This window comes from Chionomys nivalis, chromosome 1 (assembly GCF_950005125.1).
Source record: "Chionomys nivalis chromosome 1, mChiNiv1.1, whole genome shotgun sequence".
Taxonomy (NCBI): Eukaryota; Metazoa; Chordata; class Mammalia; order Rodentia; family Cricetidae; genus Chionomys; species Chionomys nivalis.
In genome coordinates, this window is record NC_080086.1 from 148,846,241 (window position 1) to 148,870,144 (window position 23,904).

General features: G+C 46.9%; 1 protein-coding gene across 1 annotated transcript; it reads left to right on the plus strand.

Moving 5' to 3' along the window:
• The first annotated feature begins 19,445 nt into the window (after positions 1-19,445).
• Positions 19,446-23,254, plus strand: LOC130881186 (amiloride-sensitive amine oxidase [copper-containing]). Its single transcript, XM_057780552.1, has 4 exons — positions 19,446-21,015; positions 21,795-22,080; positions 22,393-22,525; positions 22,759-23,254. The coding sequence occupies exons 1-4, from the start codon at positions 19,446-19,448 to the stop codon at positions 23,023-23,025; spliced, it is 2,256 nt and encodes a 751-aa protein (XP_057636535.1). The 3' UTR covers positions 23,026-23,254.
• Positions 23,255-23,904: the final 650 nt, after the last annotated feature.

Sequence of the window (23,904 nt, forward strand, 5' to 3'; positions counted from 1 at the left end):
CTATCTAAAAAATTGTCCATTTCTTTTACATTTTCCAATTTTATGGAGTACAGGGTTTTGTAGTATGACCTAATGGTTCTCTGAATTTCCTCAGTGCCTGTTGTTATGTCCCCTTTTCATTTCTGATTTTATTAATTTGGATGTTCTCTCTCTGCCTTTTGATTAGTTTGAATAAGACTTTGTCAATCTTACTGATTTTCTCAAAGAACCAGCTCTTTGTTTCATTGATTCTTTGTATTGTTTTCTTTGTTTCTATTTTGTTGATTTCAGCTCTCAATCTGATTATTTCCTGTCCTCTACTCTTCCTGGGTGAGTCTGCTTCTTTTTTTTTTTTTTTATGGAGCTTTCAGGTGTGCTGTTAAGTCACTAATGTGAGCTTTCTCCATTTTCTTTGTGTGGGCACTTAGTGCTATGAACTTTCCTCTTAGTACTGCTTTCATAGTGTTCCATAGGTTTGGCTATGTTGTGCCTTCATTTTCATTGAATTCAAGAAAAACTTTAATTTCTTTATTTCTTCTTTGACCCAGGGGTGGTTCAGTAGTTAACTATTCAGTTTCCATGAGTTTGTAGGCTTTCTGGGGGTGGAATTGTTGTTAAATTCTAACTCTAATCCCTAGTGATCTGATAAGACCCATGGGGTTACTCCAATTTTTTTGTATCTGTGGAGGCTTGCTTTGTTACTGAGTATGTGATCAATATTAGAGAAGGTTCCATGAGGTGATGAGAATAAGGTATATTCTTTTGTGTTTGGGTAGAATGTTCTATAGATGTCTGTTAAGTCCATTTGATTCGTTAAATCTGTTAGTTCTCTTATTTCTCTGTTAAGTTTCTGTCTGGTTTACCTGTCCATTGGTGAGAGTGGAGTGTAGAAGTCTCTTACTATTAGTGTGTGGGGTTTGATGTATGATTTAAGTTTTAGTAATGTTTCTTTTACATATGTGGGTGCTCTTGTATCGGGGCATAGATGTTCAGGATTGAGACTTCATCTTGATGCATTGTTCCTGTTATGAGTATAAAGTGTCCTTCTCCATCTCTTCTGATTGATTTTAGTTTGAAATCAATTTTGTTAGATATCAGGATAGCTACACCTGCTGGTTTCTTAGGTCCATTTGATTAGAAAATCTTTTCCCAACCGTATACTCTGAGGTAGTGTCTGTCTTTGAGGTTGAGGTGTTTCTTGTATACGGCAGAAGGCTAGATCCTGTTTTCGTACCCATTCTCTTAGCCTGTGTCTTTTGGTAGGTGAATTGAGTCCATTGATATTAAGCGATATTAATGACCAGTGTTTCTTAACTCCAGTTACCCTTCAGTAGTAGTGTATGTTTCTCTTCCACCAGTCATCTTAAGAGAAGTCCCATCTTTAAGATGGGGCCTGGGAAGTCTTATTTCAGTTAAATATTTCAAGGTCTCACAGTCTCATGAATCCAACTAAAACAGAGGTCTTCTACCTCAGAGTCCAGCGGTATAAACTATGACAAGAACGAGATGGCCTCTGAGGGCAACGGGCAGGTTGCTCCAGCTCTCCTCTCCTGCAATCAGGAAATATGTAACTGATGGCCTCTGCAGACTTAGCATGGGAATGAACTCTAATCCATAATCTCCTGGGTAAGCTTTGCCCCTGAACAGGGTTCAACCATGGAGGAGGTTTGGGTTCCTGGTTGTCAGACAGACATATGGGACAAGCATGGTTCATTGCTTCACAGTGAATCCCCATCAGCCTCCTCAAATCCATTGTCATGGTGGTTTCCTAGCCTGCAAAAAAAAAAAAAAAAAAAAAAAAAAAAAAAAAAGGCATCATGAAAGGCCTGAGCAGCCTCCCATCATCCTGCCTTAGGCAACACCAACTTTTCCTCCTGTGCTTGCCAATCACATTTGTTCTCTTTTATATTTTTGGTTATAAGTCTAGTTAGTCTTTACTGACTGAGCCATCTCCCTGGCCCCACATTCTTCCTCTCAATCTTCTTTCCCCCAATAGATCTCCTCTCCACCAGTCTATCTTGGTTCTAATTTCTGGTAAGACCAAGCATAGGTGAGATAGGAGGAATCCTTATGGCAGCTGCCCTGACTTCCTGGTCTGTAGGAGACACAGAGGTCTTTGTGTTCACAGATAAGCACTAGAGAAGCCTGGAATGTTAAGCACATTCAAGGGCTGTTCCTCCACAGGAAGAAATGCAATGGCTGTTATCCACCTAGAAAGCTGGAGCAGGCGTGCCTACTAGCCTGGTGACCTTTGCACTATCTGTGCAGCTGGAGATTTTCCAGCACTGGGCCCTCCCCAAGACTCTTACTGTAGATGTGTTTTTTCTTAGTCAACCTATAGAACCTATCTTCACGGCTTTCCAAAACTTTCTGGGTACTCACATCTGATCTGTATTTGGCTTCTTTTGTTCCTAAAGGGAATTTGCATGTGCTTGCTGTGCGTGCAGGATTGAGTTCATTATCACCAGAATAGGTTTCACCAAACAGTGCTGTGCTTAAATATGCCTGAAATAAACCACCTGGACTCCCGAAGTTTGAGCCAACACTGGCTACTGAGCCGTGGTGAGCCGAACTGTCTTCTTGTTTCCCACGGCTTGCCATACTGCAGCCTGTTGAGGTTGCAGAGACTCCTACACTGCCCTCAGAAATCTCACTGTGTCTCTTGATGGCCCTTGGCATTAGTCACTGTTTGTTTAGGGATATGAATTGCATGACCTTTCACCTCAGTAACAATTGTGGGCTGAGAGAATGGTTTACCTGCAAATACAGCTAAAACTGAATAAGCTGCCCTTGTATCTATAAGAGATGAATCTGCTTCCCCATAATGGCCAGAGCTGTGCTGGGCTCCTCAGAGGTGGTGATGATATTCTCCAGTGAGGACAATGAAGATCCCTCCAGACTTCCCAAGCCTTCCATGCCTTCCATGGCCATCAAAGTTCTAGACATCTTTTGTGTCCTCCAAGACTTGGGACAGTCAGTTCTCCAATGCCAGGTGTCCAACCCAGTTTCTTGATAGACAGGGCAGAGTGTCAGTTGAGACTTTCCCCAGGGTCCCATCTTGCATTCAAAGCAAGTTCCTTCAGGCTTCTCTGGACCTGGAGATCTCTACCCAGGGTAGCTCCTTTTACTGTCGCTAATTTTTGAGCCCTCCTTTTGTCCCTTTGCTTTGATTTTCCCTCCTCTATGTCCTCATTGTTGGACAGTGAAGGCCATATCTACTAGCCTGTTTAGATGGCCTGAGGTTCTGTGTTTGGAGTTTTCTTTTTACGTCGGGCTGATTGGTAATGAAATCCTCCCGCATTAAGGCTTTTCCCTCGGGAGTTGGAGGGTCTAGTTAATAAACCTTTCTCTCCTCCAAAAAGGGGCTTTAGGAATTGTTCTCTTATGTGTTCCTTCCTCCATATTGCACAAACATCTCACAGCCTCCCTTCTGGGTCATTTCTTTGTTATGAAGAGGGCAGCCAGCAGCGAAACATATGGGCAGGGAACCCCAGAAGAATTGGTGCCAATTGTTCCTAGGTGTGTCTATGAAGGTGTTTCAGAGGGCTGGCACAAGGCTCAGGGGACTGAGAGGGGGAAGACCTGCTTGCAGTGTGGGTGGTTCTGGCCAATCAGCTGGGGATCTGTGCCTGCAGTGTGGGTGGTTCTGGCCAATCAACTGGGGGTCTAGAGGAAAAGACAAGTCCCTCTTGCACTCTTCTGGGCTGGCATGTCACTTCTGCATCTCTAGGATTGTGTGATTTTCCACTGTTCGTGAAAATGACATTTTAAAACAGCTACTTGCTTGTGTTTCGTGTGTGTGTGTGTACCAGTAGCCTGTTTCATTTTTGACATTAATCTGCAGATTTTATCCCTGAGGTAAGTGGGATAAGGAGCCGGGGCTACAACAGGGTGAGCACATTCTGTGTGCTTTCAACAAGAGAAGGGGCATATTTATGTTTACAGAGTAGGAGCTAAGGGTTCAAGAACCTATTTATTTCTTATTCCTTTGAGGGCTTCTGTCTTCTTCATGGAGTGATCAGAATCACCTCCCATCAGAGTCACTGAGTAGGAGAAGGGTCTCTGCTTTAGGAGGGGCCACCAGCTTCTAAAATGTGATTTTCTACCTGATCCCGAGAGCTTAAAATAAGAAACTAGCAATTATTATTCAAGATGCGATCCAAGGTTGACCCCATCCATCCTGCACATAGGGTTGACTTCTCATCTGAGCTCATTCCCATGTGTCTCTTTGTTCAGGTAGATAACATGCAGTGGTGCTAACAGTTTTTTCTTATGGTTTACTAAAATCTCTTCCCTTTTGGAAAAAATATAAGAAGGCCCTGAGCTGGAGAAGTAGCTCCTAGGACACTGTGGTGGTGAGGAGTCCCAGAGTTATGCTCTCTTGCTGTGTGTGTGTGTGTGCGTGTACTTGAACATACACATACGGAGGCCAGTAGTCAACGTAGAATGTCTTCTTTGCTCATTCTATGCTTTACATTTTTGAGACAGATTCTCATTAGACCTGAAGCTCACCCACTGGCTAGACTGACTGGCCAGTAAGCTCCCCGCTGCTGGGGTTATAGGAATATATTACCATGCCCAGCTTTTAAAAAGTCTTTGCAAGCGCTGGGGATCCAAACTGAGATCCCATGCTTGTACCACAAGCACTTTGCCGCTTGAGCCATCTCCCAGTCCCTATCTTGCAATTTTCAGGTGCCGGTTGCTAGCTAAAATATGACTTTCTGCCTAGTCAGCTGCTTCCTGAGGCCCAAATAGATGTAGATGCCGACCGTTCTATTCTCGCTTTCTCTGTCCAGTCCATCCTCAGCCCCCTCAGCCCCACCCTCACCCTCAGCCTCCCTCAGCCCCACCCTCACCCTCAGCCCCACCCTCACCCTCCCTCAGCCCCAGCCCTGCACCATTTGTTCTTAAAGGAAGACTCCTTGCTTCAGGTTTACTGCCTCAACAAGTGAGGACGCTAAGCAGGAAAGAGCTGAAAGACTGGGAGTTGGAAGAGGAAGAAGTACATCAGCAAGATCGAAGCCCAGAGCCCGTGGTCTGAGACTTTGACTTCAGCTGTCCATCAGCTGGTGCTGCCCATCTGCCCCAGCCTCTCTCTCTGGTACCCGCTGATAATGGCCCTTCCGGGTCCTCTGCAGTGACCTCATTTCCTCCATCGACCTCATTCCTCCATTAGAGATTTCTTCCTCCTTAATCATTTTAAGATTGAATTATGTTATGTGTAAGGGTGTTTGTCTGTATGTCTGTCTGTGCATCATGTATGTGCCTGGTGCTGACAGAGGCCAGGAAAGGGTGTCAGGTCCCCTGGGACCAGAGTTATAGACGGTGGTTGTGAACCAAGTCAGTATCAGAACTGTACCTAGGTCTTCTGGAAGAACAGCAAGTGCTTTTAAACACTGAGCTATCTCTTCAGCCCCATTTTTCCTTAACCTTAAGGAGAAGAAAGAGCCAATTCTCTAATCTTCTTGGACTACTATGAGTTGACGTATGGCACTGGCCTTGGATTTCGCCCTTGGAGGCAGAAATCCCTTTCTGCCCAATATAGCAAGACAGACTGAGATTGGTTGGAAACCATTTGTGAGCATCAGCTTGATTTGAAACTATCAGAGTTTTTATTGAAGGCCCGGGACCTAGGACCTTATCTTTAAAAACAAGGTTCTTGCAGCAACCGGCTTCAGACAACCAGTTAGAAGGCCTGCGGTAGGCAACGGAAGGTCAGTTTGTGGTGAAATGACATTTGGGGGCCAGAATGTTTACACTGTTGTTTTGCCTTGGAGACAGACCTGCTCAAGAGGTTAGATCTGAATCAGGGGGAAAGCCGAGAGCCTGTTATGGGGCAGGGGGCAATGATATAGGTATGACTGGAATCGTGTTTCTTCCTGAATACATACCCACCGGTGTCTTTCTCAGACAGCAGCCCTGCTCAGAGACCCTTTTAGGTATAGTTTGCTTCCCATCAGTTGGACCACTCGCCAGCAGCCTTTCCCTCTGGGGATTGAAGGGGTCTAAGAGATGGCCCAGGCCTGACCAGCTTCCTTTCTACCAGTCAAGCCCACATAGGCTTTATAGTGCCTGCAAGGAGCCCACTGGCATCTTTAACATTTTTACCCTCTCAGTTCTGCTGGTTTTCAGAAGGGCTCGGGGTCTTGCTGGGCATGTGACTTCTGTTGGATGCGTTGGGGTCACTCCCCTCTCCTCTGCAGAGTACACACAGGTAAGAGCACAACCCCTGGACTTCTCATTATCTCCCACTCAGAAGTTAGGTGACCCAGTGTGAATGAGAGGTTCCTTTAAATCCCCAAAGGAGGAGGTTCTTAAAGCCCTTTGGGTTCTGACTGACCCCACATGGTAAAAGCCTTTCCTCTCCCTTGGCTCTGGCCTCTCAGGCACTGACTGAAAGCAAGACCAGTTCCACAAAGTTTGAAGTGAGAGTGATGGGTTTTAATTTTAGCTTCTGTAACTTTTAGATATTTGGGACAGTTTGAAAAATAGAGAGTAGAAGACTGTCCCTTTCATGAAGCTTCCTTTTAAAAATAAAAATTGTATGTGTGGAGGTGTATTGCAGGGGTGTATGCGTGGGGTATACGCATGTGCAGGGGTGTACGCGTGTGCAGGGGTGTATGTGTGGGGTGTACGTGTGGGGTGTACGCGTGTGCAGGGGTGTATGTGTGGGGTGTACGCGTGTGGGTGTTTTGCCTGCACATGTGTCTATGTACCACGTGTGCAGAGCCCACAGAAGCCAGATGAGGATTCCGGATGTTCTGGAACTGGAGTTAAAGGTGATTGCTAATCACTACTTGGATACTGGGAATTGAACCTATGTCCTCTGAAAGAGCACTCAGTATTTTAAACCACTGAGCCATCTCTCCATCCCCTGGGTCAGTTTTTCACCAGTTATTTAATGTACTTCACTCTGTGTTGCATCCCTCTCTATCTGAGAATCACCGTAGTCCTTAGAAGAAATGCTGTAGTTTCACACTAATTGTTAAAGAAGTATCGTTTGGGGACTGTCGTCACACGGAACAGAGCAAGGGGCAGCTCCCTGTCCTCTGTGAGCCTGGCATTCAAGTCTCTCCTGAAGCCTTTACGCTTGAAGTCAATCTTTACATCAGCTAACTGACCCAAGAACTCTGGTTCCACTTCATGTACGGTGTCGCCTCCCTGAACTCCCACGTGGCATCAGTCTGTCCCTAAGTCCTTTGTTCCTGTGCCTTTAAGAAAGACAGGCAGGTGAGGAGATGACAGGCAAGGGCTTGCAATCTTTGCCCAAATGTTATCTGTAATTCTCACCAATGATTAACTGCAGGAGGGAAGGGCTGCGCCTCTGAAGCTGAGGTCATCAACATGAAAGACCTGGCAGCTGGACAGGCAGCATAGTGAGCCCAGGAGAAAGGACGGCACAGCCACAGATTCCGAATCCTCAGATGTTACCCCTCACTTCCCCCAATCACCACATTCAATACACTTACATCAAGGCCAGTGGCCTCAGCGAGGCATGGTGTAAGCCAACACGGAAATCTAAGGCAAGAGAATCGCCAGAAACTCAAAGCCCCTGTGGGCCACACATGCACTCTAGAGAATGGTGTCGCCTTGGCTTTTCTGCCCACTTGCCCCTGTCCCTTGGGCACTCTCCCAAAGGCTTCTCCTCTAAATCTCCATTGGGATTCCTTAAGCCCCTCTTACTTCACATTCCACGAGTTCCCTACTTCAGTCTCTCCTTCATCCCCATCTCCCTAGCCCAGTGACGCAAACCTCATGAAGAGCACAGCACTCGCATCAGCTATGTGACTCTACTATCACCTCTCTTAGGCTGAGGAGAGTCCTTCTTCTATTCCTCAGCTCTGTCGTACCTACCTGAGCTCCTCTCTGTGGATTCTCAGAGCCACAGTGATCCACACCAGAGCACAACCCTAGGAAGTCATCCACCTGTCCTGCTCCGGGCTCCTTACAATGAGATGAAAGAAGAGGACGTGCAGGGTTGCATGGTGTTCATCTCCAAATTGCGTAATTCCTGTGCTTCAGAATGTGAGTCCATTGGGAAATAAGATCATTACAGTTGGATTATTTAAGATAGAGCAAGATGGGTGACGCACTAGTGAGCAACTGGTGTCCCTAGACCATTAGAAACGACAGAGATGCAGGCAGGACACCAGTAAGGACAGGGCCGGGGATAGGAATATTACATCTATAAGCCAGGGGATAAACAATGGCATCAAGATACTACCAACTCCAAACGCTGGAAGAAGCAGGAAGGATCTGGCCCCTGGAGAGGGAATGTGGTCCTGCCAATACTCTGGTTTCAGGCTTCTGACCTCCAGAACTGTCTTGGAGAATTCTATTTGCTATTTTATGCTCTGGGTTTTGGTACTTTGTAGCAACATCCCAAGAAGGCTAACATGGCAGTCCTGGGGTTCAAGGGCTCACAGACTGGAGAGAAATGCTGATCCTACAGCTGGCTCTCCAGAACTGCTCCTATTGCACTCATTCTATGCTACCTTGTAAAAATCACTGCTGTCTCCAGCAATGTTGTGCAGCTCTTACAAGGCCCAGGAAGCTCATAAAGTTACAGTACTCACAAGGCCCCTCCTTAAGTTTCTATAAACAGCACGTTAGGCAGGGAGCTTCTAGGGATGCCGCTCTTGTGAGTCACCATCCACGCTTGGCTAGGTCTTACAGTGATGTGGCTGTCTTTGAGTTGCCCATGCACCTGTCAGGAACCCCTCAGCTGTGTCCCTGTTCAGAACTTCTATAACACCATCGATTTCCCAAGGTAGAGTAATGTGAAATGTCATTGGTGCCGTTTTTGTTCGTGGATCCCCAGGAAAAGGTCACATAACACAGTATCTAACTGAAGTGACGTTGACGGAACCAAAATGAGTCTAGGAAGAGCTGTTGCATGGCCCCTGTTATGCATGGTGAGGCACACAATGAAGGTTGATGGATCTGCGCATGAGTTTCTGCAGGGACAACCCCAGCATGGCTGCCTTTCTCGTGCGGTACTGGGATGCTGTGTCTCCTTGCTGTGATGGCAGTGACATGCTCCGGGTGGTGAGTGGCAGGACGTGCGGCATGACCAAGTGTCTGAGAGTAGAACATGCTTGGGGGAGATCCCAGGGAACCTGTCTTCCTCTGTACTGTGTGAAACGGCATGTCTGCTTGATGAGTGAGCTTTGATATGCAAGTAGGAGGCATCCTCAAATCAACTGGAAAGCTAGAAAACATATTATCATTCCTGAAGTAGCACATTTGGGACAGAACCATAATCAGACTGTGGCAGCTGTTGCTTAGTCTTTGATGTGGGCAGTAAGACATGCAACTAAGGCCTGGCTGTCTTCCCAGAAAAGGCTTGCTTGTGTAAAGGCGGAATTACAACAAGAAAGAGCCATGTGGGGAATCTCCTCCACATTAGCCTCTGGTTTCAGGAAAAGCGAGAAAGGGGGAGAATGAGACAGAGTGTAGGCTTGCCATTTCTTACAGCTAGCAGGGTGCGAGGGAAAGAGTACAAATTAGATCCTAAAGAAGCACTTCTAGAACTCCAAAATTTGGAATTTCCGGAAATAATCAGACAGTGAGGAGAAAGAAGGAGAGTGGTAACAGTGATAAAAGATGCCCTTCTGGTCCGACTGTTAACACACAGGGGACTCCACAATCCAGCAAGCAGACATAGATCAAAATAATGGTCCAGTATGGTAACTATGGTAACCAGGTAACACTCAGCATCTCAACTGCTTAAATTGGGGAAAACTTTTAAATGGGAGAACTGAAGAGCCTTCTATAGCCAGGTTTATGGAGCCTTGGGACACATGGGCAGATGAGGGCTGTCTGAGTGCTGTGGAAGCAGAGACAGTAATACAGCTACCCATCTTCCTAAGACAGAGACTATATCTCCTGATTCAATACAAGGGAACTCAGTCCCCGAGGGACTGGCTCATATGAGAGACCAGGGACACTTGTTATGACTGGGTGAGGTCCTTGTAAAAATTGGGGATTAGAAGCCAAGAGAGAAATGACAATCATTACTGAGAGTAGTGGCATGCAAGACACAGTATTTGATGACTCTAGGTAGGGACATGTCCACATAAAAGAAGTGGAGTTGTTTCAGCAGGGACTGTTAGAGAGTTTTAGAGGCACCGCTGAGCCCCAGGGTGGGTCACAATCTTTACGAGGTGGGGGATGCTCTGGCAGGTCTGGATGGTTAAAAACAACATATAAATTAGGTTCGTAAAACACTAGATCAATCAAAAGGGGGTGAGAGAAGAACAAGTAGACAAAGAGGTCTATCTGGCTCACTCTCGGGCAAACGTAGCCGCAACTTTATGGGACCAGAGTTTCTAAAGAAAATATTATCGAGACGTGAAACTCAGTGCTTGTGAGCCTGGGCAGCTTTAAAGCCTGAGCAGCTAGCTGTTCAGTTGGAGGAGTAAATGGCAGAGTGGTGCTGGTGGGAAAGACTGACCCCACCCTCCTGGCGCACAGGGATCCCTATCCCCAGATATGCTGTGCAAGTCTCCTCCCTTTAAGAAAGGGTTCTCAATCCTGAGTCTCCCACACCATCCAGGCTAAGGCTGCTACTACTGATTATACTCCATGACTAGATAAGTCCCATTGCTGAAGACACCCCATGCCTTTGCTACAGGGCGTAGAGAACCAACCTGGGTCTGAACTGATGCTCTTTCCCCAATGACTGGCTTTTATAGTCCCAGGAGTGCAAATGACTGAGAAGAGAAGTATTACCATCAGCTCTGCTCAGCTATGGACCCACATGCCAAACAACGTGTGCCTGTGGGTGCAATAGCGGCATAAAGGCTTTGGGTAGGAACAACATCTTTTCTGTTGGGTTTAAGGTCCACTCTGCAGGAAGCAACCACATCTGGTACTGAATCCAGAACAAAGATCCGTAATTCGGAATGTCAAAACCCCTCTGCTGTAGCTTTGTTAAACAGATGTGATAGGCCTAGTAAGCCGCTTTCTAAACGCTTGTGTTTCTGTCCATAGATTGTCAATTCTGTCAGCCTTGGTCATTAAGAGAAAGTTCCTTTTTACAGTGGGTGGTAGTTACTGCAGATATCATTAGCCGGTCAAACTGCTGAGAATATATGGCTCTCACTGTGGTGTAAAGTCCAATACTCAACCATAAAGGGAAGAAAATGATCAGACCTTTATATCGCACCTCACCCCCAAGACTCAGATAACATGTCAGAAGAAGGAGCAGAAAGAATGTAAGAGTCGGAGGAAGGGGTCAGGGATTATAAACCCATTTCCTCCTAAATGAAGCATTGCCCACTGGAAGGAGGAAGGAGGCTCCTAAGATCTGGGAAGCTAACAGCATGCAAGGCTCGGGAAGTTCAGAAAGTTATGACTCTTCCCCAGGGTTAATAAACAGGAAGCAACTGCCCGAGAGAAAGAGACTCTCTCCTGTGGAGCTTCAGACGGAGCCAGGGATGCAGCCTTCATGAGTTGTGTTTGAGTTACTCATGTTCCTTTAAGTAACTCCTGTAAACACATTGGCTCACCCATCTAGACTTAGGTGGAAGCCTGTCTTTGGTCTGCCATTGGTGTCCTGTCTGGGGATGAATAGATGTTTGTTCTCATCTCCCCGAGCAAAATCACACAGCATTCAGGGAACCGCTCTAGTGAGTTGAATGTTGATTTTTGTGTGTATTGGTTCTTTAAAATACGTCCAGTGACTTTGTGTGCATTCCTTTCCATTTTAATGGGACAGCATCGTGCTCTGCCTTTCAGCCTTCTTCTTCCCATGATCTTAAACTCCTTTCCTGTTGGTTTCTGTGTAAACACTTTGAAGGGGACCCCATACAATGAGGAGCTCCCTCCCAGACCCCAGATTAGGCACCAACCACACCCAAACACTCATTTCACAGAAAGATCCTTTATTAAGTGGGGAAGAAAAGTTAAAGTGGCTGCTTTCTGACTCTGGCAGATAAACAGCAGCAAATGACCTTGCAGGTGTAATTTTAAGAAGAGTAAAAGGGGCTGTGTTAAAATGGGCTAGGGTGTGCTGGTATCTGGTATGTTTTGATTGGGCATGTTAATTCAATGAGCCAAAGGGAGCTTTTGATTGCTGTACATTGGTGGCCAGCCTCAGGAATGAGTCTGGCATAAGAAAGTGTCCACATAAGGACCTTAATGGCTAGCTTTAGGGATATCATCTATGCTTTACAAGTGAGACAGATCAGGGAAGGGCAAGGTCCACCACCATCATGTTTCCCAAACCTGGGCCTGCTAGACCCCTTCACACTTTGTGTCCACAACTGCATGGAGGCTGTTGTGCTTGTGATGAGCCCAGCACCCTCCAGCACCTCATCTCTACAACAACTGTGCCCTGCCCCACCTCTGGGCCTGTCAGAACCTCTACCATATGCACCAATGAGCAGAGCTGCTGACCTGCAAGGCATGCATGCAGCATCCTTTCTGTACCAACTCCTCTCCACCACAAGCTGCCCCAGAGGCTCCTCTTCTCTGCACTTTGATGCCAACACTTGGCGTCCTCCAGCTCTCCAATTTCTGCCGTTAGTGGGTGTTCACTTAGATCTCATTATTGAATGCTTTGGGTTTTTCCAAATGGCTACTATACTTAATCCTGAGCCCGTTTGCTTTCCTCTCTGTAAAGTTACCTTTGACATTCTTTGCCCAGGACTCCACAGAGATTGCTGTCTCTGAGTGATTCACAAGCATTCCTTGTGTATTCTAGATATTAGTCCATACGCTCACATTTTTAAAAACCTGCTCTGTTGGAGAAATTGTATACACAATTCACTATTTTAAAGAGTGCACACCAGTGGATTGTGATATATGACAGACATGCAACCCATCAGCAATTTAGAACTTTGCTCTCAGCTCAAAAAGAAGAACCCACAATTATCATATCTCACCCCATCTTTCTATCCCATCTCCAGCCCTCAGCAACTTCTAATCTACTCTACAGATCACATCCCTTCCGGGGATGATGGCTTCCCTAGATATTTCCTGCAAATAGAATAATCTAATCTGTGACCTTTTGTAAATGACTTCTTTCATTTAACACAGTGTGTTTCTTCTTTTTTTATTGATTTTATTGAGCTCTACATTTTTCTCTGCTCCCCTTCCTGCCTCTCCCCTCCCCTTCAGTCCTCTCCCATGTTCCCAATTTACTCAGGAGATCTTGTCTTTTTCTACTTCCCATGTAGATTAGATCCATGTATGTCTCTCTTAGGGTCCTCTCTATTATCTAGGTTCTCTGGGATTGTGATTTGTAGGCTGGTTTTCTTTGCTTTATGTTTAAAAAACACTTATGAGTGAGTACATATGATAATTGTCTTTCTGGGTCTGGGTTACCTCACTCAATATGATATTTTCTAGCTCCATCCATTTGCCTGCAAATTTCAAGATGTCATTATTTTTCTCTGCTACATAGTACTCCATTGTAACACAGTGTTCTAATGTCTAAAAATGCTGTAGCACATATCAGTATCACTTCCTCTCTGTGGATGAATAATTGTTTATCAGTTTTAAACCATCTGAATTTCTTCTGCCTTCATGGCTAACGCTGCTGTTAGCATGTTTGTACACACATCTGGGTGAACATATGTTTTTTTGTCTTGAGTGCTTATCTAGCAGTGGAATTTCTAGGTCATATGGAAAGCTAGTGTTCTTCACATCTTCCAAAATGGCTGTCTCACTTTACAACACCACCAACTATGCATAAGGGCTCAGATTTCACCCCATCCTGCCAACACTTATTAATATATCACGTTTTTCTGTTCTATGTATTTCATTGCTATTGTTGATATTTTTATCTGATTTGGCACACAGTAATTGTAGGTATTATGAAATAAAAGGTGACATTTAAATACATGGATAGAATATGTAATTATCAGGAAACTGGGCATGTCTGTCATCTCAGATTGTCATTTGTCAATTGCGTTGAGAAATTCCATCACTGGAACTGAAGGATATTATGCTAACTGAAATAAGCCAGGCACAGAAATACAAATTCTTTGTGTTTTCACTTATATATAGAAGTCCAAAAGTTCGTCACTGATCTCATAGAAGTAGAGAATAGAGTCGGGTGTGGTGGCATTTAGCTTTAAACTCAGTCTTTGGGAGGCAGAGGTAGGCAGATTTCTATTAGTCTGCGGCCAACCTGGTCTCTATAGGAAGTTCCAGGCCAGCCAGGACCACATAGTGAAAAAAACCCTGTCTTTACAACAACATTAGAGAACAGTATAATGGTCAACAGAGCCTAGGGAGAGGTGGGGTGTAGAGGGGGGGCTAGTTTAAAGACGCAGTTGGGTAAGTGGAATGACCTTCAGTGTATATAGTGTAGTGGGTATTCACTCCACCCTTGACCTTGGCTATCTGACCCGATGGAGGCAGTGCTTCTGATCTGCCGGTGTGATCCCTTTTAAGGAAAGAGAGAGGCAGTCACGCTCTCTTGTGCCTGGTGGTTGGAGATCGGACTGCTGGTGCCATTCACTCCCAGGCAGAACGGAGGACCACGGTGGCCGTCTTCCTGGTTGTGTAGTGTATCCTAATAAATCTTTGTTACCCTTTTGAACTGGCTCTTGTGGATTTGCCTACATTATAGCACAGTGAGAAATCAGTAGTTGGCAACAATGAGCTATTTTCCAAGCAGCAGACAGGAGTTTGAAGTTGTTGTGGCATTGATGTGCACGTCTCTGGTGACTGAAATTGATGAGGTGGTTTTTTTTTTTTTTTTTTTTTTTTTTTTTTTTTTTTTGGTTTTTCGAGACAGGGTTTCTCTGTAGCTTTGGTGCCTGTCCCGGAACTAGCTCTTGTAGACCAGAGATCCGCCTGCCTCGGCCTCTGCCTCCTCAGTGCTGGGATTAAAGGCGTGCGCCACCACTGCCCAGCAATGATGAGGTGTTTTCTTCAGACCAATGCCTACTCAAACACTTGCCACTTTTTAAATTAAGAATTTATTTTTTGTTTTCAATTGTGTGTGTGTGTGCGTGCGTGCGTGCGTGTGTGTGTGGTAGGTGCACATGAGCATACATGCCTGAGGAAGCCAGAGGCTTCTGGTGCCTGGATCCAGAATTACAGGCAACCTAGAAGCTAGGAATCAAACTCAGACCCTCTCCAAGAGCAGCACTTGCTCTCAACCATCGAGCTGTCTCTCCAACCCCGTTTGCCCATTTCAAACTGTTGAACTGTTTGTCCTTCTCTTATTGCATACCAAGTCCTTTGTAGATGGCATTCTCTTAGGATTGATGGACATCTCTTCCATCACTCCCTTGGCGCCTTTGAAGTGTGTAAGCGCGTGTTGCTGCAGTTCTACTTATTTGCTGTATACCAAACCAGAGGGTAAGAAGATTTAGGGTCTGTTTCCTTCTAAGAGTTCCATGCTTCTAACTTCAAATTTAGGCTGTTGATCCATCTCAGGTGAGCTGTGAGATAGGGGTCCAGCCCCATCCTTATGTAGGCTACTCCTCCGTCTACTTGTAACTTGTGCAAGCATCTTCTCATGCTGCTGTTTTCCTTCATAAAGTACAGGGACTAGCCTTTCCACTGTCAGGTTGTTCCTGGAACTGTCTTCTGGGTGCAGCCCTCCTGAACGCTCTATGAAATTATTGAGCCCACAAAGAATTCCCAACTCTAAAGACAGAAACTTTCATTTTTACTGTCTGTCATCATTGTGGTCGTTAAAGCTATTTCCACTCAAAGTCCTAGAACGTGTGTGGTTGGGGTCTGGCCAGTAGCTTCTCTTTACAGCAAATGGAAACCATGAGAGGCAGCCACACTGGACACAATGCAGAGATCAATAGACTATGGGGAGCCCCGCCCCAGCAGGTGCATCAACATCACAGTTCCTGCATCTCAAGATTCTAAGAGCCGGAAAGCCAGGAAGCCTGCTGTGAAGCAGTCAGTCCTAGAAACGGCTGTGTAAACAAGACCGGAACTATGGCAATATCAAACATGCTGATGTGGAAGGGGGGATTTTCACAGGGTCCCACCCCTAGACAAAGAACCATAGGCAACTAATAATTACTGGGAGAGGGAAAACTATCCTCTCCCAAGGGTGAACCCTCCTTATTGGTTATCCAGTACAAAATAGTCAGCCCTGAAACCATCCACACATAAACAATAAAATCGGACTCAGCAGATTGTGGTTGTTTATTTGTGCATAAATATCAGTCATAAATATACACATATATAGGCATATATATAACAATAATAATCAAAGAAAAAGAGACTATGGATTTGAGAGCTGGGGGAATGAGAGGGGTTGGAGGGAGGATGCCTCCTAAAAGGACCCTCTTAAAAGAAAAGATGAGAAGGAGTAATGCAATGTAACTGTTTTGATTAAAATATATTTTAAAATTTGGGTATATATACTAAACATATATTATCAAAGTAAATAATAACAAATAAATAAATAAAGTAAATAAATAACAAAGCTGAAAGAAATAATTGGCTAGTAAATTTCCCCACAGCTTTTGCTCTAACAAATTAAGACATTACACAGCTTGCAACAGAGAAAGTTGAAGACAATCCTGCGAAAGTGGTACTGGGAAAGAGGAAGTCACTGGGAAACAGCCCAAGGACCCTTGTACTTCAGTCAGCATCACTCCAGCACCCATGGGCTATGGATCCCCAGCTGGGCTGACCCATACCTCATCTGGTCCCTCCCTGTGGGGCGGGGTCCAATATCTTCAAGAAGGCTTCTCGGGTCAGTGTCCAGGAACAAAGTCTGGGAGCTGGGGCGCGACGGAGCAGAGCACACAGGTGGATTCCGATGGGACACCAAACAGGTCAGCAGGGAAGGGGCAAGAGCAAGATGGCTAGGCACAGTGTGAGGGGTGGGGGACAGGAAGACACCGAGGGAGGAGATCTGGAAAGTTCAAGAGCACAGGATGGACTACAGAAGGCCACTACAGGCAACTCTGGGGTGAGAGAAGAAGGCCCTTAAGGGAGTGGCTTGCAAGGGGCTGGCAGTCCTCTCATTTGAAGTTAGGAGGCTCAAAGGCTGCCAAGTTTTCCTTTGCCTCTATGAGTCTGCGGCAGGTCCCTCTCATACTGCTCATTTGGCTTCAGAAGAGAGGACCATAAACATATTCTGCATCTCCTTCCTACTGGCTAAAGCAAAAATAGATTGGTGATAAATTGTAAAGAGGGAGACTAGCCATAAAGGGCATGGAAACACTAGGAGCACACAATGATTTCATTAGGATTCCAGCCCCACCTTCCAGAGAGACAGTAGAAGATCAGTGGTTGACAGAGGGTGGACTGCAGAAAGGGAGGAATGTGGAGAGCTTGGAGAATTTGGGAAGTGGGGGGGGGCAGTGAGACTCTTGCCTGACACCGTGGTGGCGGGTGCCCATCATTACACCCGTCAGCATCCTCTGGATGTACCATCTGCTCTGGGTATTAATTAATCAGTTGTCCCCGTGGCTCGGTTGTTACACATGGAATGTGCTGGTGGGTGCTGATAGCACAGGAGGTTGGGGGAAATGGCAGGGGACATGGGACAGTGCTCTACACTTCCTGCCCAAGGCAGCTATGAAGCTAAAACACTCTCAAAACTGAAGTCTAGGATTGAGCAGTCCAGTCAGAAGACCAGTGGAATGTCTGAGTAGGACTTCCGGAGCCTTCTGCTGTCAGCGACAGACATAAAGCAGCTCTTCTGTTGAGAAATGTCACTGGGAGGGGCTTCCACTGAGGCCCAGCAATATTGAGGTCAAGTTAGGATCTGGGAAATCAGAGCTCGTGACAATGACAGAAGCCAACATATGTGCCAGGGCAGAGGTCCTCCTGGGAACTCTCAACACAGCAGGGCCTGACAGACAGCCTCGCTCCAGGTACAAGGGAGTTCAGAGAGATAGACACTTAAGAATCCTAGCATCCCAGAGACCCTGCCCTGAGAACATACAAAATACTTCCTGATGGCTTGGGGACAGGGTTAGAAAAAGGAAGAGGAAGAGGAAGGTCCTATCTCTATCCCCTCTCTACAATGAGGGGCCAGAAAAGGTGGACCTAGCTGTCCCTATGCTCCCCCACATAGTCTGCAGCAGAGCTTACCACCCACAGTGTGCTGTGTGCAGACTGCATCTTCAGGGGTCAGTTAAAGAAATAGGTTAGCTAGCCCTCCAGGTGTTCCGCTAGCACTCCAGGTGTTCCGCTAGCCCTCCAGGTGTTCCCGCAAGACCAGCTTTGTTCCAAATTCATTACTTCACATCTGATTTGCTTTTTTTTTGGACAAGTCTAGAGTGGAGCATGATGATGTTGTCATTTCCAGTTCACAGTTGAGACCGTAGATACCATAAGCAATATGGTCAAGACGATGTCATTTACCAGGACTTGAACCCACTTTGAACATCTATACTGAGTTTCAAAAGGTGGCCCCTACAGGGGGTTTTATTGTTGGGGAGATGACTCAGATGACAGGATTTGCCCTACAAGGGCAGGAACCTGAGTTTGATCCCCATAACACACTTGAAATTCCAGGAGTGATGTCACACGCTTGTGATCCCAATGCCAGGAAGGCGGAGACAGGACATTCCTGAAGCTTGCTTGGTGGCAAGCTGTAGCACGATTAATAAAAACCCAGAGACAGATATTGGGGTTCAACCTGAAGGTTAGAAAAGCAAAACATCCAGCCACTGGATCTTACCTATACGTCAGTCAGAAATGGTGATCCTGCCTCCAGGAATCCTTAGAATGAGACTGAGCCTCAAACCTGTCTTCTTCTGTCTTGTATTCCTCTCTAGTGCTGGGATTAAAGTCGTGCACCACCACCACCTGGTTTCTATGGTAAACTAGTGTAGCTACTGGGATTAAAGGTGTGCCACCACTGCCTGGTCAGTATGGCTGATCAGTAGGGCTGTTTTACTCTCTAATCTTCAGGCAAGCTTTATTTATTAAAATACAAATGAAACGTCACTGCGGGAAGGCTCATGAAATGAGTGATTTCCAGGTAAAAGTCAGGGAATTTGCCTTACACACACACACAAAAAGACACTTGAAGTTGACTTCTGCCCTACACACGCTTAAATACATAGCACATGCCCACACATGGCCTTACCCAGATACAAATACACATACACACATGAACAATTTCATAAAAGGCAGTTGTTTTGCAATGAGTATAACCATCTATTACACCAAGTCTGTGATGTTTGAGATTCAGTTCTTGGGTTGCTGTGGCTCGTGTCCCTGGCTGAGGAAAACGTTCCTCTTTTGAAATAAACTTCCGGGGATGTGTGTAGACAAGAAAGTCCATGCGACTCTAAGAGGTAACAGAAGAGAGGAGAAATCAGCGTATATGCGTGCACCGCATTCGGAACTGCGAGTGGGGACCCAGAGACCCCATCTCTGCCTTCAGATTGATTGACAGGAGGGAGCTAGTAGGTAGGGAAGTGACAGGGCTGAGGGACAAGGTGCTGTGAGGTGCTCCATAGAGCAAGGGTAATACTCAAGTCATCTCCTCCCTTCTGCTGTGTCCCAGAGCCATGAAGCTAACAAAAATGAGCCGCGTCTTCGCCTGGGGAACTGTCCTGTTGATGCTACAGATGGCAGGCACAGAACCTGCCCTGAGGACTCCTCATGACAAAGCGGGGGTATTTGCAGACCTGAGTGCCCAGGAGATAAAGGCTGTGCACAGCTTCCTGAGGAACAGGACGGAGCTGGGGCTCCAGCCATCCAAGAAAGTGACCATGGCCAAGAACTCAGTGTTTCTCATTGAGCTGCTACTTCCCAAGAAGAAGCATGTGCTGAACTTTCTAGATAAAGGAGGAAAAAACCCTGTTCGGGAAGCCAGGGCCATCATCTTCTTCGGTGCCCAGGAGCACCCCAACATCACTGAATTTGCTGTGGGGCCCCTGCCATTGCCGTACTACATTCGAGAACTATCCCCCAGGCCAGGGCACCATCTGTCCTGGTCATCCAGACCCATCTTGGCGGCAGAGTACGACCTCCTCTTCCACATGCTGAGGAGAGCCATCGCACCTCTGCATCAGTTTTTCCTCAACACCACTGGCTTCTCATTCCTGGACTGTGATGCCCGGTGCTTGACTTTTACTGATGTGGCCCCCCGTGGTGTGGAGTCTGGTCAGCGCAGAAGCTGGCTTATTGTGCAGCGCTATGTAGAAGGTTACTTCCTGCACCCCATGGGTCTAGAGATCCTTGTGGATCATGGGAGCACAGATGACCAGGACTGGAGAGTAGAGAAGCTCTGGTATAATGGGAAGTTTTACGACAGCCCAGAGGAACTGGCTCAGAAATATGCAAATGGAGAAGTGGACACGGTGGTCCTCGGGGACCCACTGCCTGAGGGCACAGAGCAGCCCCCCCTCTTCTCTTCCTACAAGCGCCGAGGGGAGTTTCCCATGCCCATCAACATCTCTGGCCCCCACATTGTTCAGCCCAATGGCCCCCGGTACAAGCTGGAGGGCCACACTGTGATCTATGGAGGTTGGAGCTTCTCTTACCAGCTCAGAACCTCTTCTGGGCTGCAGATCTTTAATGTGCTCTTTGGAGGTGAGCGTATCGCCTATGAGGTCAGTGTGCAAGAGGCTGTAGCACTGTATGGAGGACACACACCTGCAGGCATGCAGACTAAATATATTGATGTTGGCTGGGGCCTGGGCAGTGTCACTCATGAGTTGGCCCCTGGCATTGACTGTCCAGAGACTGCTACTTTCCTGGACACCTTCCACTATTACGACAGCGATGGCCCTGTCCGTTATCCACATGCTCTCTGCCTCTTTGAGATGCCCACAGGGGTGCCCCTTAGGCGCCACTTTAACTCAAACTTTAAAGGGGGCTTCAACTTCTACGCGGGTTTGAAGGGGTATGCACTGGTGCTTCGGACAACATCAACAGTCTACAATTATGATTATATCTGGGATTTCATCTTCTACCCTAACGGTGTAATGGAGACCAAGATGCATGCCACTGGCTATGTCCATGCCACCTTCTACACCCCTGAGGGGCTGCGCCATGGCACTCGCTTACAAGCCCACCTGCTTGGCAACATCCACACCCACCTCGTGCACTACCGTGTTGACCTGGATGTGGCAGGTAGGACTCACTACCAGACTCTCTCAATCTCTTGGCTGCTTCTAACTGATAGACTCACTCCACGGGGATGGGTTGAGCTTCTGAGTCACGTTAGGGTTATTCTTTCTGTCTGCTTCCTAGCAATATAAAGCAGCTTGGGTCCCTGACAAATGGAGACAGTGAACGGTATCCTAGGGTTACCCTGTATGTGGGGTGGTGCATCTGCCCTTGCCTTGGGCTGAGTGGGTTGGTATACATGGAGTGAGGAAGGGGTGAGTGTTCAGGCGGGTTACAGATTCCGAAGCCTAGTGCTTTGAAATGGGGCCCAGGGCCATCTGGGACTGCTCAGTGGGTTTTGTGGATAAATGATGGCTCCACAGAAGAGTGGCAGGGATGTGACCCCTGATATCGAATTTGAGAGCAGAGCAAGGCCACTGAGACCAGGTGAATAGTTTCTACCTGTTTGGCCCCACTTGACTTCTGACCCATAGTATCCTGACAGTCCTGTACAAACATGGCTGCCCCACGCCAAGGTTTAGAGCACAGAAAACGTTCTGAAGGATATCCTGTGCATGCACCCCGTGCCATGACTGACCTGTGACCTGACCTCTCACTCCTCTGGTTTCATCTTCCTTGTCACTGCCACCGCCTTGGTGCCCCACCACTGGACCAATGCCTGCCCTCAGCTCTGCATCTTCTCCTGCTGGCTCTGGGTGTAGTCTTGGGTGGATATCTTATGAACAGGGAGGTTTCCCTTCCAATATTTGAGTCTCACCCTCTGTCTCCTCTCATGCTCCCAGGCACCAAGAACAGCTTCCAGACACTGAAGACAAAGCTGGAAAACATCACCAATCCCTGGAGCCCAAGTCACTCCGTGGTCCAACCCACACTCGAGCAGACCCAGTACTCCCGGGAGCGCCAGGCTTCATTCCGCTTTGGCCAGACTCTGCCCAAGTACCTGCTCTTTAGCAGCCCTCAAAAGAACTGTTGGGACCACAGGCGTAGCTACCGCCTGCAGATCCACTCTATGGCTGAGCAGGTGCTGCCACCAGGCTTGCCGGAGGAGCGGGCTGTCACTTGGGCCAGGTGAGGAGACCCAGGAACAGCCAGGGGCTCCCTTCAGCGACTGTGTGTGCCTAATTGTGCCTCTGTCCTCCAGGCTCTGAGTCTGTGTGTTTGTGGGCATGCCTTCTCTTGCTCTGGGGAGGGAGGGGTGAGGGTGGTGCTCACAGGGCTCCTGACACTCGCCTACTGATAGACATTCTTGAAGACTCCCAGGAGATAGATAGTCATTCTGTAGAAGCAACAACTTGCCTGTCTTTGACCCTGAAGATGTTCCCTGGAAGGGCTCAAAGGCACCATTAGTCCCCAGAGACACCTGACTTCTTGTCTCTGCAGGTACCCCCTGGCTGTGACAAAGTATCGGGAGTCTGAGCGCTATAGCAGCAGCCTCTACAACCAGAATGACCCCTGGGATCCCCCTGTGGTCTTTGAGGAGTTCCTTCAGAACAATGAGAACATTGAAGAGGAGGTACTGACCCCGTCCCCACCTCTGCCCACCTCAGGCCCTGTGGTCCTAGAAGTGTGATTTTTTTTTCTAGTACATGGTAAGGTAGGGTCATGATAGACTCACCGCCTCTCTGATGGGACTGAGAGCATCTCAGGAAGTTTGTAGAGGCATCTTTCAAGACACAAGGCAAACTGCCCCCAGATGACTGGTAATCAGCACTGGCCTAACCTCTGAAACCTTTGTCTCTCCCATAGGATTTGGTGGCCTGGGTGACGCTGGGCTTCCTGCACATTCCCCACTCAGAGGACATCCCCAACACAGCCACACCTGGGAACTCTGTGGGCTTCTTGATCCGGCCCTTCAACTTCTTCCCAGAAGACCCGTCCCTGGCATCTAGAGATACTGTGATAGTGAGGCCCCGGAACAAAGGCCACAACCATGTCCAGCGCTGGGTTCCTGAGGACAGAAACTGCTTGATGGTGCCTCCTTTCCACTACAATGGCACCTACAACCCTGTGTGAAGGATCTGGTCCCAGACTCTGCAGAACAGCCCCAGAGTCCCAAGGGATGGGCAGTAAATCCTTCTGTTTCTACCATGTATGCTGCTTTTTAGCAGCAGGGGAGGGCTGGTCGTGGGCTCTATTCATGTTTTAGTATCGCACCTGCCAGTGAATTCCATGACCAATGCAAAGGAAGGATGCTGAAAATCTATAGCAGGTGGGTTGTGGCTTTTTGTTTTTGTTTTTAACATTTGAGGCTCTTATCTTCCTATCAGAAGGCTTCAGGGAAATTGTCTTACTTCAATGAAGGGCATGCACAAGGAAATTGTTATTTGGAAATCTAATAAAATTACACCTTCACCCTTTAGACAATGGTCTGGTGTCTGGGTTTACCTCACGATCTCTTTCTAAACACATATGCTGATTTGTTGTGGTTTTTGTCTATAAAATATAAAAAGCCCAAGGCCAATGGGCTAATAAAACAGATTTCAGCCTTCTCTTTACTATGAAGGAAAGAAGGCTATAATTGGCTTTAAAAAGCATTTTTAGAGCACTTGGGAGAGAACAGGGTGATAAAAAAACAAAAGATAAACAGGTCATGTGAACTATGCACCTTCCCAGCCCACCCCCGTGTGTGCATGTGTGTGTGTACGTGTGTGCGTGTGTGTGTGTGTGTTGTCATACATGGACAATGCCAGTGTGCTGATCGTCAAGGAGGCCTGTGAGGGCTCAGGAGATATGGGGCTGCACTCTACCTTCTCCTAAAGTTTGCTATGAATCTAAATTGTTCTAAAAAAAAAAGAAAGAAAGAAAGAAAGAAAGAAAGAAAGAAAGAAAGAAAGAAAGAAAGAAACAAAGAAACAAAGAAACAAAGAAACAAAGAAACAAAGAAACAAAGAA